Source organism: Culex quinquefasciatus, chromosome 2, assembly GCF_015732765.1.
Source record: "Culex quinquefasciatus strain JHB chromosome 2, VPISU_Cqui_1.0_pri_paternal, whole genome shotgun sequence".
Taxonomy (NCBI): Eukaryota; Metazoa; Arthropoda; class Insecta; order Diptera; family Culicidae; genus Culex; species Culex quinquefasciatus.
In genome coordinates, this window is record NC_051862.1 from 119,249,892 (window position 1) to 119,267,300 (window position 17,409).

Here is a 17,409-nt window from a genome sequence, read left to right on the forward strand (position 1 = left end):
ACTTAAAAAATCGTATGAAAAAGTGCGAAAACGAACTCAGCAAAGTGCGATTTTCAGTTACAGTTTACACTAAAATAAGTTCTATTAAAGTGTTAATGCTTACACGCAGAAAAATGTTTTGTAGATTCGTATCACACAAAGAAAAAATACTCTAAATTTAAAAAGATCGTTCGTTGGATTAAAAGTTCGCGTTGGTGAATATTCGTAGAAAGTTCAAACTTTTTAATTTAAAAGTTGAAAAGTTTTTGATGCTACTATACATTTATGGAACAAAATCATTGTATCGGTAAAAGTTTTTTACTTTTAATTGAAAAAAAAAAACCTTTTATGGCAAAAATAAACTACATTTAATACTACAGAGAAAATTTCAGAAAAATTAGATTAATTTTTATATTTATTTTCAAAAGTTTAAAGCAGCATGCTTAAAAAAAAACACTTTTTTTTATTGTATTTAACGCTTCTGCTCAATGTTGGCCAACATCATAGTCCAAGCTGTACCGATTCTCACCACCGGTCATTTCCGAAGATCCCAGTCTGGATGGTTCCGGATGGTTGTTTCGTCGCGCAACAGCAGTGTAGAGAACAGGATGGTCACGTTGCCGGCCTTCATCAGGGGAGTCTTAGAGGAGTTGGCGTTATTGTTCAGGAAGGGGGATCGACGTTTCCCGACCGGGTAGTGAAGTGCCTGAACCCCGTTCAGGTTCCCGATCCTGGAAGCGCATCCGGAACATGGGGTTGAAGAGGCCTTTATCCCGTGTGCGATCATTACCAAATCAAACAAGACCTCGATCAAGACCAAAACAAAGATACAGTTTCAATTCAACATTTTATTCAGATTTTTGCGTAGTCAGTTTACGTAAACAAGTTGAACACTTTTGTCAATTCAAAAGCACAAGTTTAATCTTCAGCGCTGTCGTTCTCGGACAGGTCAGTTTCCATTTCACTGCCGTTGCCACCGTAATAGGGCGACGAAGTATAAGAGTCGTAATCATCAACCGGAATGGGACATTCCGGACATCGGCCATCTGTATCGTAGTCTTGGTTCTCGTAGATGATGTGCGTCACCAACGTGGAGTCGGTTTCGATATTCTTGTTACATTTCGCAGGACCATAATTTAGCAGCAACGGTTGCACACCAGAACCTTCCCAGCTAAAGTTGAACATCACATTGGTTTCCGAACAGCAAACGATTTCTCGGAAAAAGATCGTCACCGTCTGCTGCTCGTGCTGGGTGAAGTCGTAGCGAACCGTTAAATTGCGCTGGTAGTCGTTGAAATTGACACTGATTTTAAAACACAGCTCAAGCTCCGATTTGATACGTCTGTGCTGCGGGCCAAACTTTGGGTTCGCTCTCAAACAGATCTTGACTCCTCGCAAGCCGATGCACTTGAGCATGATCATTTCAGATCTGTACAAATACTCGTGTGAAGTCACGAGCAAAGCTTCCGTCGGTCCCGAGCACTCTCCAAGCGATAGAACATCCACCAGCTTGTGTGTGTCCTTTTTCTGGCAAATTGAAAGCACCTTGAAATCGTAGCAAAGCGCCCCGAATTTGTAAACTTTCCTGTTCAGCTCAGCAGCAACATCGGTGGAGATTTCTCCTTTGTGGTGTTCGATCCAGGCTTGGATCGCTCGCTTCAGCTCGGCCCGAGTGCAGCAAATGTTGGAAGTGTCCAAAATCATTTGGACAGCTCCCAATGGCAAGTCCACAAACGAGCTATTTTCAACGTACTCGTTCGCGGTTACTCCGAATCCGGAGGAGCATTTTTTCCGCAGGCGCGACATGTCCCATTCGAACGTCAAGGCGAAAATCTTCAGAAGATCTTTCCTCCAAGACTCATTCATCTCCATTTGAACCTGCATCCATGATTCAAAGAAAAATTTCATCTCAGTATTGATCAGCAGCATCTGGACCAGAGAGTAAAACTCCACGGCCTCTTCCAGCGTCCTGTTAGCACACGGGACGGTTTTGCCCAGATAAACGACCTCCATTATTTTGAGGAAAATCGAGTACGGAACTCCCGGCAGGCGGATCTCCTTCTTGGTCGCCTCCACAAACGAGCCGTACAGCATTGAGCGGAAGTAGTCCGACACGGTGGCCAGAATCACGCGGTGGCCGTGGAACGTCTTGGTCTCCGCGAAAGTGTCGTCCTCCTCATCGTTGTCCAACAAGATCGCAACATCGGAAAGCTCCGGATTGTTGAACAGCTTGTTAACGTGTTTTGAAAATCCTCCAACAGTCAGAGCCATTTTTCTGATGAAGTATTTTTTTATTATTTTGTGAACTTTGTGGATATGTTTGTAACAATTCATTTCTGGAGCAACATTTGAAAGGGGCGGTACGACATTGCTCTTACGGCCTTTGGTCCCATTGAAACGCGTGTAATGAAAGGCCGTAAGAGCAATGTCGTACCGCCCCTTTCAAATGTTGCTCCAGATTTTATTGCAGATTTTGTTACCTTTAGAGTTTCCTTTCTGTATGAGAATTTCAACAAACAGAAACTTTTCGAAAAAATAAACAAATAATACACGCTCACCTTAAATGACTATTTTAACTCAATTCACACAGATCTGGAGATTTTTCTTAAAAGGTCCAATAAACCAAATTTCCAGTTTTTGCTTTTTGGGTGTTTTTGAAATCGCCTTGAGTCAGGGGTAACAGATTGGTCGATGCAAATAAATAGGTACTGCCCAATCAAACCGTTCTCCGCTTGACGGGTTCATTCCGCTTCGAATTCCGCTTAGAAAATTGTTTCGAATTTTTCTAAACGGAATCTCCGGTTGGACTCCGTTTCGATTCCATTTAACCATTTTTGCACAAGGGTGACATCTACTGGTGTGCGGTGGAACCTCGGTGACATTTCGCCGCGATTCGCCGAAACGGTTTTGGGATGGTTGTGTGAGTGCAAAGTGTCAAAAACCACGCGACGACTCACGACGGTGAAGGATCCGGAAATCCGGGTTAATTTTGCGTAAAAATGGTAAGATTTGTATTTTTTACGTTTACAAGAAGACTCAGTGACCGTTTCGGAGCAATGTTCACGTTCACGACAATCGTGTAATTGTTTTTTTTTTGTTTCAGGTTCCCTTTTCAGTGGTCCTTCAACCAAAATCCTCTTCCCGACCCGTAGCAGATTCTTCAACGCAAGCTCCCCCCAAGGCTCCCCCACTGGAGGCAGAAGAAGCAGCCGTACCTCGACCCGTACAATATTGTTGGAGTGGTTGCTTCTTTTCTTTTCTTCAGCTGGAAAAAGAAAGGCGACGCGGACTTTTTTGGGGTAGAATTGTTGCTGCTGCTTCTTAGAAGGTAAAAACTCGTCCGGATCTTTTTGTTTTGCTCTCTGGATTATTGGAACCTAAACTAACCTAACGACAACTTATTCTTTCAGACTTCGTTGACGAGCTGGCCCCAGTACGCCCCAGTACGACGACCACCATCGCAGTCGTTTGATGGCAACGTCACGATGACCAGGCCTTCGCTGGGGAACTGCTGCAGATCGAAAGTGCCAGTTAACAGAAGTCCGGCAGCTAGATAACTAAAACTCAGCGGATCCAAAGCCGGAAAATGACCAGATGCATGATGCAAACTGATGGTTGTGACCCGGTTCTACGAACAGATTCCGGGTGGAGACTCCGGAATGTTCCCGAGACGGTAGAAAAATCGTTATCACTTTGGTCACTACTTTAATTGTAAAATCTTTTTATGAGATAAAATATAATTATGGGGTTTATGGGGTTTGGGCATTGTTTTTATTGTTTTTATTTTAAATAAAAAAAATTAAACCTTAAAAAAACTGAGGCAATTTTTTTCTGGTTGAATACATATTCAATCAAAGCTAAACAGAAAACCAGGAACAAAAAATAAGAAGAAGAAGCAGCTGTCAAAACTAACCCGTCCATTCCGTTTCGATTCCGTTTGAATTCCGCTTGAACCGATTTGCGGCGAAAACTCAAACGGAACCGGTTGTTGCGTTTGAAACGGAATGCGTTTTAGAATCTAAAACGAACACTGTTTAGAATTCGAATCGAACTTTTTTCGCTCAAGCGGAATTCTAAACGGAATTCAAACGGAACGCGCTGAGTGGGTGGCTGTCGTGACTTTCGCCCGATTTCCTTCGAATTTCTTTTATTTCGGACACAAATAATAACACACGTCTTTTCATTCCCAAACAAAACACACGACTCCACACTAATTCACTACACTGACAACGTTTGTTTTGCGCTTGCAACACTGCCACTTTTGCTGGGCGTTAAGGGCGGTTGGTGTCCAGCGCGTTTGGACCTGTTGGCCGCAGTTGCGAACTCAAGTTTGAGTTGGAGAACAGGGTCCTTTTATGTACAAGTATAAAAAAAACACGATTTAAAACCATTTCTGATCACTTTTTTCACTTTAGGCCGTTGCAAATATTTTTCAAAGTTTATGTCGCCCCTTCCCCCCTTCAAAACTGGTCTGAAAAATCAGGGGGCAAAAAACTTCAAAATTTCCATGAAAAGAGAAGTCTAATCAACTGAAAACAATTTAAAATGCATTTTTCTTCATTGATAATCATATTTAGCATGTTTGGGCTTGTTTCAGAATGTTTTGCATTTTTATTAAATTCCAATGTACAGCACCGCAAAAAAAAATATTTTTCGCAAAAAATAAAATTTTCGTCAATATGTACTTAGATATTTTGGAAACTAATGATGGCAAAACAACTGGAGAGGTGTATAATGCATTTTAAAACACTTTTTCCGGTTGTTGATCACTTTTTCGTTTGACACTTTTTTAGTTTGTACCCCTTTGGTTGGTCAAAGTCAAACTAAAAGTAGAGAAGTGTCACTTTTTACACGCCGCTCACGCACACGGCGTGTTTTCTGGGCAACCTTAAGGAGAAAAAATAGTCATCGCTACTTTCAAATGTGTCTTACAGGAAATTATTTCAGCTTTCCAATGCTTCTAAGAGCGAAATGTTTCATCGGGAAATTTCGGAGATATCTATATTTTAAGTTTTTTGTTTTAAAATCCTTAATCATTTATTGGAAACTTTTGAATAACAGTCCAGGAAACTTGTCAAATGATGTGTTCCATGTGTCATTTACTCATCAAAATGTGCAAAATAAGACAAGAAACAACTTTGTAGAAGGTTGCAAACCGCTTAACATTTTGAAAATGAAGTTTTTACCGATTCTATGAATATGTGGGATTTATTCAGAAATTAAAATCATAAAACCGCATTAAAATATTATTTTTACGAGAATAACTAGATTATTACATAATTGTTGTATACAAATAACACCGGTCTGCTCTGATCCAGCTTGGAATTAGCTGATACAATCGATTTTTTTCAGGTTTGAGATTGATGAGGTTTTTCATGATTTTTATATTAATTCATCATATTTCCTCAATCAAACATTAACCAGTTGCATGGATACAAAACATGTTAATGTTTAATACTCGAAATTGAACTGCAAACTACTGTTGCACGCTTTAGGAGCAATACTTTTCATTTGTATAAAATGATTGTTTTAGTTTTTTTGTATTAAATAATCAAGGAATTAGCAATATTTTAGAAGTTTATAAGACTCTCATCTTCAATCTCATCTTTTAAAAAATGTTTTATTTCCTGATTTTTGTTCAAATAGTTTGGAAAGGAAGTTTCCGTTTGAATTTTTTTGTTGAAATGATAAAGAATATTGTTCGAACCAAAAATAGTTTGTGACGGCGTTTTTAGCATTCTGAATTGCTACTTTTTAAGTGCATTTTCAAAAGAAAACATTATATAAAATTTTATATTTATTTTAAACTCATGAAAATATGACTTTTGAAGCTTGCAACAGTAATATGTAGTACATTTTCGATTTTAAATCATATTTTTATTTATGTTCCTGGTTAATGTTTGTTTAAGAAAATATCAAATTTATTCATTAAAATTCAATAATACCATTCACAATCACAAACCTGCCAAAGTTTCGGTTGAACAAGCTAAATTCGAGCAGACACGTGATATTTGTACACCAAAAATATGTAATAATCTAATAATTCTTGGTAAAAAATATGTTTTTACACTGTTTTATCATTTAAATTTCTGAATAAATCCCATATATTCAAAAACTCAGACAAAACAATATTTTCAAAATGTTTAGCGGTTTGCAACCACATTTTGATGAGTAAATGACAAATGAAACACATCATTTGATAAGTTTTCTGAACTGTTAGTATAAAGTTTCTAATAATTAATATAGAAATTTAAAACCGAAAAACTTAAAATAGAGATATCGCAGAAATTTCCCGATGAAACATTTCGCTCTTAGAAGCATTGGAAAGCTGAGAAAATTTCCAATAAGACACATTTGAAAGTAGCGATGACTATTTTTTCCTGAAAAGTTTGTTCTAGAAAACACGCCGTGCGCACACTACCAAAACAAACGTTTGGTAGTGTGTGTTAACTCCGTGTAAAAGGTGTGTCAAACTAAAACGTGACCCCGTTCGTTTGACAACAGTTGGTGTCAAACCATCGGGGTTTGAGTGTAAAAGAACTCTCCCTTGAAATTTTAACTTAAAAGATCGAGTTGCTGATCTCAACTTTGAGTGGTTCCACTTTAGCCGGTTTGCGACAAATCTTCTCAAATTTTGACCGCGTGGTTAGCGTGTAAGTTTAGCGTGTGTCGAGAGTGCAGAATCCAGCCACAGCTGCCAGAACATGAAAAATTAAATTTTGTTTGTTTTGATTGGTGTGCTGTTGATACGTATTTATGCTAGTTATTTGAAATCCTAGCAAATTTACCATGTCCGACGCGGAGAATCCTCCCCCGAAAAGGTCTTCCGAAGACGTTGAGCCAGAAGAAGACGATGAGTGGATTGGACCGCTTCCGTCCGCGGCAGCTCCGCCCAAGAAGCGCAAAGGTTTGTTGGAATCTCTCAATGTTGACGTTTTGCAGCTAACCATTTAATTTTGTCCACTTTTATTGCAGTGCTCGAGTACGAGAAGCTCTACCTGGACAACCTGCCGAGCACGGAATGTTACGAAAAGTCCTTCATGCATCGGGACGTCATCACCCATCTGGTGGTCACGCGGACCGATTTTATCGTGACGGTTAGCGTGGACGGGCATGTCAAGTTCTGGAAGAAGATGGAGCAGGGCATCGAGTTTGTGAAGCACTTCCGGAGCCATCTGGCTCCGATCGTTGCGCTGGCCGCAAACCACACCGGAACTTATCTGTGCACGGCCTCGGTCGACAAGAACGTGAAGGTGTTTGACGTGATTAACTTCGACATGATCAACATGCTCAAGCTGGAGTACGTTCCGTCGAGTGCACTCGAGTGGATCCACAGCACGGGCGATGCGATCGCGTATTTGGCGGTGTAGGTTCCCCACATCTAGGCCCCTTGAAACTTACTCTAATGCTTATAATCTTCCCTTCCCTTCAGTGCCGACCAGGACTCCAACAGCATCTACATCTACGACGGCAAGGGAACCAACGAAGCGTTGCACGTGCTGGAAAAGCTCCACTCCAAGCCGGTCGTCCTGATCAGGTACAATCCGGTGTACGAGCTGACCGTGTCGATTGACCGCGGTGGCATCCTCGAGTACTGGCTCGGTTCGCGCCACGACTTTAAATTTCCCTCGAAGCTGGTCCACTTTGAGTCCAAGCTGGACACGAGCCTGTACGAGTTTGCCAAGAACAAAACCGTCGTCACGTCGTTGGCCTTTTCCGTGGATGGGAAAAAGTTTGCCACCGTGTCGACCGACCGGAAGGTGCGCGTGTTTGGTCTGCTCAGCGGAAAGTTGCTGCGCGTGTACGATGAAAGTTTGGCCCGGTACAGCGAGAGTCAGCAGCTGTCGCAGGCGCTGTCGAACATGGAATTTGGGAGACGGTATGAAGTTTGTTTGAAGTTTAAGGGGCGTTCAATAATTGCATTCTCTCATTTTTAGAATGGCCAACGAGCGGGACCTGGAAAAGTCCGACTCGTTCAGTTTGATCAACATCAGCTTTGACTACAGTGGGCACTTTATTGTGTATCCGACGATGCTGGGAATCAAGCTGGTGAACATTGAGACGAACAAGCTTGTGAAAATCATTGGCAAGAATGACAATTTGAGACCGCTGCACGTGGCGCTGTTTCAGGTGAGTACATTTTTTTAACAGTTTCCTAACAGGGGCGTTAACTTGCAGAAATTCAAAAACTCAAGACAAACATTTGACTCACTGTATGCGTAGAACGGCAGTAAATCTCTTTATGGTTTCTTGAAAGACCTGATATAGATAAAATAGTTTCAACCTTTAAAATTCCTTCTTCCAGGGTCGCGTGAAAAACTCAAAGGCCGCGATAACGCTGGAACACGAAGCGTCGGACAATCCCACGCTGCAGTCGGTTATGAACGATCCGACGCTGTTTTGCACCGCTTACAAGTGAGTTTAATTGATCTTTTTACGGAAGCATTTAATAAAACTTTAATAAAACCATTTCAGAAAGCAACGATTCTACCTCTACAGCAGACGTTTGCCGTCGGACCTGCAGGACGTGGATCGCGACGTGTTCAACGAGAAGCCCTCCAAAGAGGACATCATCTCCGTCACCGAAGGACAAGGTAAGATCGACTTTTTGTTTGGTTTTAGATTGCTGTTGTTTGTAATAATGGGAAACCTTTTAAATTAACTGCTTTTCAAAATCAAAGGAGAAGGTATTTTACTAATTGAATGAAGCATTGTTCAGTTGTGGTTAGTTAGTTATGATTCTAACTTAATTTCTTTCCCGCAGGTTCACAGAAAATCTACGACCACGCCGTCATTCACACGACGATGGGCGACATTCACATGCGACTCTTCGGCAAGGAATGTCCCAAATCGGTGGAGAACTTTTGCGTGCACAGTAAAAACGGTTACTACAACGGGCACATCTTCCACCGGGTCATCAAGGGCTTTATGATCCAGACGGGTGATCCGACGGGCACGGGAACCGGCGGCCAGTCGATTTGGGGCGGCGAGTTTAAGGACGAGTTCTGCTCGACGCTGAAGCACGACCGGCCGTACACGGTCAGCATGGCCAACGCTGGTCCGAATACGAACGGAAGTCAGTTCTTCGTGACGGTGCTGCCAACGGTGAGTTGAGTTTAACTTGGAGAAAATATAAATATTATAACCTTCTCTTTCTTCTCTTCTCTCATGTTTAGCCCTGGTTGGACAACAAACACACCGTCTTTGGGCGCGTCCACAAGGGCATGGAGGTGGTCCAGAACATCTGCAACAGCAAAACGAATCCCAAAACGGACAAACCGTACGACGAAATTCGGATAATTTCAATTAACCTCACTTAGAAAAAGACGTAATCGATTGTGTTTTACTAGTTCACCTAATTCATCTTAACAGAAATAAAAAATGTTCACTCAATCACACAACATTATATGCCGGCGGAGGCTTTTGGTACAGTTCCGGTGATTTTATCACGTCCTCGTACAGGGGCGGCGGTTGGGGTGGTTCGTCTGAAAGATGAAAAATAGGATTAATAAAACTGAAGAACCTCTCTAGAAAAGATCGCGTACAGCGTGGCGGTTGATCGGGACTCGTTTGTCGTTCCTGGTTTTGTGAGCCGTAAACCGTGAAGATGTAGTACTGCTGGCCTGAGGGAAGCGGAAGAGATTTGTTGAATATTGGTCAGTTTGTTTTAAAATCTTGTTTTTAGACTTCTTACTATTGTTTCTTGTTCGTTGTGAATCGTACTCGTGCTCAGTGCCCTGCATGCCAAAGTAGTATATACGGCGCTGAAAATAACGAAAGCATACTTTAGTTTTTCAATAAATTTATATTTTACAAAATGTTTAAGAATAAATTTTTTTCTCGGAAAATGGAGCAGCTAAAAACAGGAATTTTTCAGGTATTTTTTTTCTCGACCCTTTTCGATTTGTAGACATGTAAGAGCAATTCCATGTCAAATAGGGAATCGGTTGTACCGGACTCTTTCCGATTTCAAGGAAACTTTGTAAACATGTTATCCTACGCTTATGTAAGCCATTTTTGTGTAAATGGAGCCAGTTTCACTCGATAATGACATTAAAGAAGGGCGTGAGTGTTTTAAATATTTTTGCATTTCATGATTTAAAAATCGCTGTAATCTCGAAGACGTTGAATTGTATCAAAAAGTGGTCAAAGACAAACTTGTAGGAAATTTGACGGGTTTTCCGAAAAAAATACACTGAAAGAAAAAAGCACGCTACCAGAATGGACCAGGGAAGCATAATGGTCCACCCTTGGTTTTGGTCTTTAGAATGGATTTAGACCAGGGGTGCCCAACCTTTTGGCCCTGCGGGCCAGATCTGATTTTTCTAAAGCAGTGGCGAGCCGGAATTAATACTTGATAAAAGTTGAAAAAGTAAACACATTTTTTTCAATTTTCTTATGATTGGGTTCTTTTAAAGCAAATACATAAAAGAACTAGATTTCAAAAGGGCCAAACATTCAATATTACGCCTTTATGAAATGTTAGTCTTGATTTAAAAAAATTTAAAATATTTCTTTTTCGGAAAGATCGGAAAATTTCACGATGGTTTCATATTTTAACATTGAAAATCGGACAATTAGTTGCTGAGATATCAACGTTAGAAAACGGTGGAATGTTTGGGTGAGACTTAGAAAACATCAATTTTCCTGCTTTTTATCCTTTGCATGGCAATATCTCAGCAACTATGGGTCGTATCAACAAAGTTCAATAAAGCAAAATATAGAGAATTTACTAAGCTTTTCTAAATTATTGTTTTCAAAGGTGGGCACATCTGGGCACTAATTTAAAAAAATGAAAAACTGCGATCATTTTTAAAAAAGTGACTTAAAAAGGGTTATAACTTGAAAACGGAGCACTTTCACTAAAGTACTTTTTGATTGAAAATTTGATTTTACATCGAAAAATGAAGCTGAAAAATTTTTGCGACCAATATTTCGATTTTTTGAAAAAAAAAAATAGTGTTGATTCGAAAATTTATAACTCGGTCAAAGATTTTTTGCACAACCTGGAAATTTCTGAAAAGTTGGCATTTTGTGTCCCCTAAAACATAAAAAAATAAAAAATAGTGTTTTTTGCAAATCAAGTTTTAGTGACAAAAAGTTAAATAAAAAATCACCAATTTTTTTACCGTGTATCATTCTTCAGTGTAGTCCTTATCCATTCCTACAACTTTGCGAAGACACCAAATCGATCAAAAAATTCCTTCAAAAGATACAGATTTTTGAATTTTCATATATAATTTTTGTATGGACAGCTGCCAAATTTGTATGGAAAATTATATGGACAAACTAATGATGCAAAATGGCTTCTTTGGGCATACCGAAGGCACCAAAAAAGTTTCAGTCGGATTAAAAAATACAAAAATAAATCGAATGACCGAAATCTCAGAGAATTGCTCGATTGTCAAATCTTCAATATTTTAAACGCGTTGGAAAGGTCTTTTGATCACCTATCCAAAGATAGGTTGTATGAGAGATCCGGACAGCGTTTTCATCAAAATATCTGAGATCCGGCCTCCAAAAAGTGCATAAATAGCACTTAAGTGCTTATAACTTTTGATAGGGTTGTCAGATCTTCAATGTCTTGGACGCGTTGGACAGGTCTTTCAAATACCTTTCTGAAAATGTATAACATGACGGGTTTCCTTACAAAAACCACCCTTTTTACAATCTTTCGAACTTTAGTCAAAATCGTATTTTAGCATAACTTTTGAAGTACTTAACTAAACTGCATTATTTTTAATAGCCACTTATGGGACCCCAAGGCGGATCGAATGAGGCCAAAACGGACACAATTGGTTCAGCCAATGTCGAGATAATCGAGTGACAATTTTTTGATCATCATCCCACCACACACACAGACATTTTCTCAGAATTTGATTCTGAGTCGATAGGTATACATGAAGGTGGGTCTAGGAGGTCTAATTGAGAAGTTAATTTTTCGAGTGATTTTATAGCCTTTCTTTAGTAAGGTGAGGAAGGCAAAAATCCGGTGAAATTTGCCCGTAAAAAGGTCAATTTTTCACTTTTCTGAAAATCGCCATATTAAATCCGGGTTTCGTGCTAACTAACTATTTTGACAGTTGGAAAACCCACCTTACCTTACTCACGCACACTATTAAAGCAAACGTCTGGTAGTGTGTGTGAACTCCGTGTAAAAGAGGTGCCAAACTAAAAAGTGACCCCGTTCGTTTGACAACAGTTGGTGTCAAACCATCGGGGTTTGAGTGTATACATTATGATCAAAAGTACATTAAATTTGATATTTTTGGCCAGTAAGTGACACAAATTTGCTTGCTTACTCGAGGCGGTGCTGTTGTTGGTAAGTTTATAGCCTAAATAGTATTTTTGAAGCTTTAATCGAGCATCAAAATCACCATATGACGAAGATAGGTGTTTGATTAGAAAGGGTTTATTTCCCCTATCCATTAACAGGATTCTATACGTTACGATAAAACAATAGTTTTCGGAATAAACATCGTATTAAAAGTACCATGCTTCTCCATCGAAATGAGTTCCCCGAACTCCAAAGTTTTTACAAAAGTTCATCACAATTCTTTGTGTTTTTAAATATTCACCATTTTTGGTTATTTTACGTAAACATTTTGAAAAAATATAGAAAAATATTTTCAGTTGTGGGGAAAGGGAAGGTAGTGTATCGTAACAAACTGGACCTTATCATGACACCTTAGGGAAGACGACCTATATGGAATGTTAACATTACCCTTAAAATGTTAACGTTAAGTTAAGAAATAACCACTGAATCCGCTTTTTAAATGCAGCTCCGATACTTGTCATAGCACGCAGAAAAATTAGGCATATTTGAATCAACAAAACTTTTTGTTGATTTGAAAATCAAAATTTTTGTTGAATCAACGCTAAATGTCAAAACAACTTTTTCAAAACAAAAAAGGATTTTTGTGGAATTGAGAAAATCAAGGTTTGTTTCAACGCAAAATCGTCGTTGATTATATTCAACAAAAATTTTGTTGAATCAAACCTCGTACAGGATGATTCTACAAAATATTTTTCTGCGTGTGGTCATGAGAAAAATTTATTCTAGAATTTTTTCATGAAAGGACTAACTAATCCAACCTTAATTTTGCAGCGCAGTGAGATAAGCCTTTCTGTGGTTTTCGGGGAGACTGTTTGAGTGAAAAAAGCAATTCCCTAAATATTTTATCGCTGAAAATTGATTTTATTTTGTTTTGAAATTTATCAACCTAAAATCTCAAAAATCTGCCAAAATTTTGGTGTAGGGTAGAGTAGTCATCAATGGGACACGGGGAACAATGAGAAAATAGATCTCACAAAACGTAGTTTCAACCATTCAGGCTCATATTTGGGGGAAAGGTGTATTTACTAGACGATCGGGACCGTGGTGTAGGGGTAAGCGTGATTGCCTCTCACCCAGTCGGCCTGGGTTCGATCCCAGAAGGTCCCGGTGGCAAATTTTGAGACGAGATTTGTCTGATCACGCCTTCCGTCGGACGGGAAGTAAATGTTGGCCTCGGACTAACCTAAAAAGGTTAGGTCGTTAGCTCAGTCCAGGTGTAGGGGTCGTCTCCCTGGGTCCTGTCCTGGTGGAGTCGCTGGTAGGCAGTTGGACTCACAATCCAAAGGTCGTCAGTTCGAATCCCGGGGTGGATGGAAGCTAAGGTGTAAAAAGAGGTTTGCAATTGCCTCAACAATCAAGCCTTCGGACACCTAGTTTCGGGTAGGAATCTCGCAATCGAGAACCCCAAGGCAAAGCTGTAGAGCGAATAATTTGATTGATTTTTTTTTTGTGTATTTACTAGATACACGTCTGCCATAAAAGCAGCTTTGGATAGGGACGCTCCCTTGCAAAGTTATTCATACATGTTTGATTCTGGGGTGTAAAAGTAAATTATGACTAAAAATAACATTTTCGCTCATAGGGTGCCATTAACACAAAAACTAATGTTTTTCCAAATTTCTTTCGTCATTTTACAGGGCATGAGTTTGGCTACAATGTCCTTTTATTAGGTTTGACCAAAATTTAGAATAAACCCAGAATCCACGGCTGTCTCATTGTTACCCACTCTTTTCGGCCCATGGGTAACAATGAGACACTATGATTTTTCTTCATTAAACTTTTTAAAATCTATGGAAATCTTTTAAAACATGAATTGGGTGTGATTTTTGGCATATTTATTGTGTTTGAACTTAATTTTACCAAAAATATAAAGTTTTTTGGTAAAATATATGGATTTTACGAAATTTAAATACTTTTTCATATAACTTTTGTTAATTGAAGTTTCATGTTGACAAAATTGCCTGAAAATGTTCAAAGAAAGTCACCTGCAATGGAACAATATAAAAACATGATGTTTTACTAGAAAAGTATTGATTTTTGTAGAGTGTCTCATTGTTCTCTAGCTGTCTCATTGTTCCTGCCAAGTGCGTCTACAATGAGACAGTAGAATAACTCTGGCTGTAGACGTCAGGTCGATCTCAAATTTTGGTAAATGTTAGAACACATTAAAAGAAAGAAAATGCTACAAAAAGCTCATTAACACATGATGATAAAAAAATACAAAAATCGTTGAAAGTCAAAAACCAAAAGTGTCTCATTGATAACTACCTTACCCTAACTTATGCCAGAGATGTATGTTTTCATGAAGTAGTAGCACTACTGATCAAAGGCTTCGACGATCTAGTGGTGTTTCCCTTATCAACAGCATGTATGAATGCGCTGAAAAAATAAAACACCATGATTGCTAAAACTAGATCAGTTGCGAATAGGTAACAGTCATTGGCCACCAGCGGCGCCCGCCATGTCAGTTTGTAGATCTCGATTTGAAGGGACAGGAATGTTAGCTAGCACATGTTGCTACTAGGGCAGCTGGTTTGCCCTGTGCTTACACCCCACATGTGCCAGGAACCTGCAAATTTGTTAGAAGGGTAGGGTAGTTGGTCAGGATTCACCATAGAGCTTTATGACGTTTCGCGTACACACACTAGCGCACCATTTGATTTTGCTGGGCGGACAAAATTTAACCTCACTTTTTTTCGTGTACGTACACGCAATACATGCGCACGTAAATAACTCTATAGAAGATGCGACCCAAAATCAAAGTGTTTGTTGAAAGGTAGTATATATTATTCTCAAGGCAAGCAATCGGATGCTGGGGATGAGACATTTCCCGTTAATCTTAGACAGCCGGCTGTGGAAAGATGAATCCAAATAATGCTAAACACTCCTGACACCACACTCAAAGAATTGATCTATAAGCTATAAAAAAGTGACGTTTCTTAAAATTTCCAGTTCATAGTAACCATAAAGCAGGAGTGTAGCCAGAATTTTGTGCTTAAAGTTGAAGAGATAAACTTGTTTCGGTTTTGATTATTTTTCACAATATTTTTACAATTTATTAGCTATCCTTTCAATGATGAATGATATTATTTGCATATCAGCAAACCGAACAGACATATCAAACGAAATTAGCGTTCTTCCTTGTTGTCATCTACTTTCTAAGAAGCTTAGAGTTAAAAAAACACCAATTGAATGGTTATTGTATATGCTTTATCAATGATTATAACTGTTGATAGACATAATCAAAAATAGACCGTCATTTATCAGTTGCTATACAAAGTTGGAGTCTCAAAATGCACAAATCAAAAACACGTTGGAAAAACTCAAACCAATAGCACAACTGAAAAATAAAATTTTAATTTTTTTTGATTAAAAAAGAAAGGCAGTTTTAAAAATTTGGATACAATCATAGCTACACAAAATATAATATTGAAAAAATAATTACCAAAATGAGAAAGAACAGCACTATGACTAGCACCAGCCACATCACATGGAAAAACCACAGCATAATGATGAGGATCCTATACGTCGGTGTGTGTGTGTTTGTGCTTTTGTCAGTTCACCCCAACCCGATTCAATTAACAATAAATTCCGCAATAACAAAAACCATGCACTGCTCAATTTCCACCGTAATGATCAAAGCGTGGGCGGTCCGTTTGTCCTTCTGCTCCTGTTTGGTGTAATTAGTTGCACTTTTTTTTCACTTTCAGCACTGCGTTGATTCAAATTCAATATTTTATTTTCTTCTTTTCTGTTGTGCGCACTGCTGCTGATGCTGGGGGCCACTTCCGGAGCATTCATATATCAAATTTCCACCAGAGTCCCACGCACATTGGACAAGCGCAATTATCATTAATTAATTAACAAACCGGTTATCGTCACAATTTTCCAGCAACAGTGCAGATTTTAAACGATTTTTCCTCTCCGCGAAAAAAATGAAGCGAAATCGCACGCACGTGTTTTTTCTTTCTTCTTCCAATCGTTGGAATGAGTGAACCTGTACTAAAGCTAGGACCATCGATGGGGGGACGCCTTTTGCCAAATAATGCCAATTTCGAAGCATTTTGCGATTGATATGATAAGCTTTGGTGATGTCTGGACGGGTGGACTTAGTCAACGATAGCTGCACGATTGTTGTTTCAGGAGTTGGCGTTATCAGAAAAAAAGTGCTGATTACGTTGTTTTTTTTTTTATGGTGATAGGAGTGGGTGGTTTGTAATAGTATATTACCTTAATTCTAATTACCCCGTAACTTTTAAATTCGCGGAAACTGTCAGTGTGATTTCAATGTTAAGAAAAGAATCCTTTGAGAAATAATTTCAACGCTTTTTTTAAGCATTTTCAAGTGTTGAGCTGGATTTTTTAAATGCTTTTTTTTCAATAGAGCAGCAAGCTTTCAAAAATTTTATTTTTTTAAATTGAAAATCGAACCAACAGTTTCCGAGATATCACGAGTTCAAAAATAAAAGCTAATCAGATGAGTTTTATTTTTGAGATGCAGTCCAGACTCGATTATCCTAAGGCCTTGGTAAAATTTCACTTCGGATAATCGAATCAAGAAAAAAAAATTTTTTTCGTTGTCTTTTTTTGATTTTTGAGCTTAAGTAAGACCTCTAAACTACTCTAAGATTATTAAAAAAATCCAAGATGGCCGCCAAAATGGCGGTGATGAAATATTCAAAAAAATGAAAAAAAACTTAAATCAATTTAATACGCAACCAACCATTCAAACTTAACTAAAATGGGGTCGAAGAACTCGAATTCGATGTTAAATGTTACAAAAATATCGGCGATAATTTTATCGACGATAACGGACGATAGCTTAAATTTATTATATTTCTAATATTGACAAAAACCAACAAAATTATGTTTAATTTTCAAGCTTCCTCTTAGTAATTTTTTTTTGATAATATGGTAAGTTTCAAAGTATAATTACTAAAAAATCACAAAATGCCGTATTTTTTTTAAAGTACCGTAGAACGGGGTGACTTTGATAGCCGGGGTGGCTTTGATAGGTTCGCGATTTTTCCGCAAAATGAAGAGTATAATTAAAATACGTACGGAATTGTTTAGAATCATTCTGACTATGGTAG

The 17,409-nt window shown here is 38.7% G+C and overlaps 3 protein-coding genes across 4 annotated transcripts; 1 reads left to right on the plus strand and 2 right to left on the minus strand.

Annotated features, from left to right (window-relative positions):
- Positions 1-818: 818 nt before the first annotated feature.
- LOC6032476 lies at positions 819-2,284 on the minus strand. Its single transcript, XM_001843017.2, has one exon. The coding sequence runs from the start codon at positions 2,248-2,250 to the stop codon at positions 898-900; it is 1,353 nt and encodes a 450-aa protein (XP_001843069.1). The 5' UTR covers positions 2,251-2,284; the 3' UTR covers positions 819-897.
- Positions 2,285-6,695: 4,411 nt separating this feature from the next.
- On the plus strand, positions 6,696-9,385 carry LOC6032477 (peptidylprolyl isomerase domain and WD repeat-containing protein 1). Of its 2 annotated transcripts, XM_038257826.1 has the most exons (9): positions 6,696-6,886; positions 6,955-7,345; positions 7,412-7,858; positions 7,917-8,109; positions 8,285-8,394; positions 8,455-8,573; positions 8,661-8,666; positions 8,744-9,084; positions 9,156-9,385. In XM_038257826.1, the coding sequence occupies exons 1-9, from the start codon at positions 6,769-6,771 to the stop codon at positions 9,297-9,299; spliced, it is 1,869 nt and encodes a 622-aa protein (XP_038113754.1). In that variant the 5' UTR covers positions 6,696-6,768; the 3' UTR covers positions 9,300-9,385. The 2 variants fall into 2 exon arrangements, with proteins under 2 accessions (XP_038113754.1, XP_001843070.1); XM_001843018.2 differs by lacking the exon at positions 8,661-8,666.
- On the minus strand, positions 9,296-16,364 carry LOC6032478. The gene is made up of 4 exons (XM_001843019.2): positions 15,762-16,364; positions 9,674-9,743; positions 9,525-9,602; positions 9,296-9,464 (listed from the first exon to the last, which is right to left on the minus strand). Exons 1-4 carry the CDS (start codon positions 15,822-15,824, stop codon positions 9,373-9,375), a joined length of 303 nt encoding a protein of 100 aa, XP_001843071.1. The 5' UTR covers positions 15,825-16,364; the 3' UTR covers positions 9,296-9,372.
- Between the last annotated feature and the right edge of the window lie 1,045 nt (positions 16,365-17,409).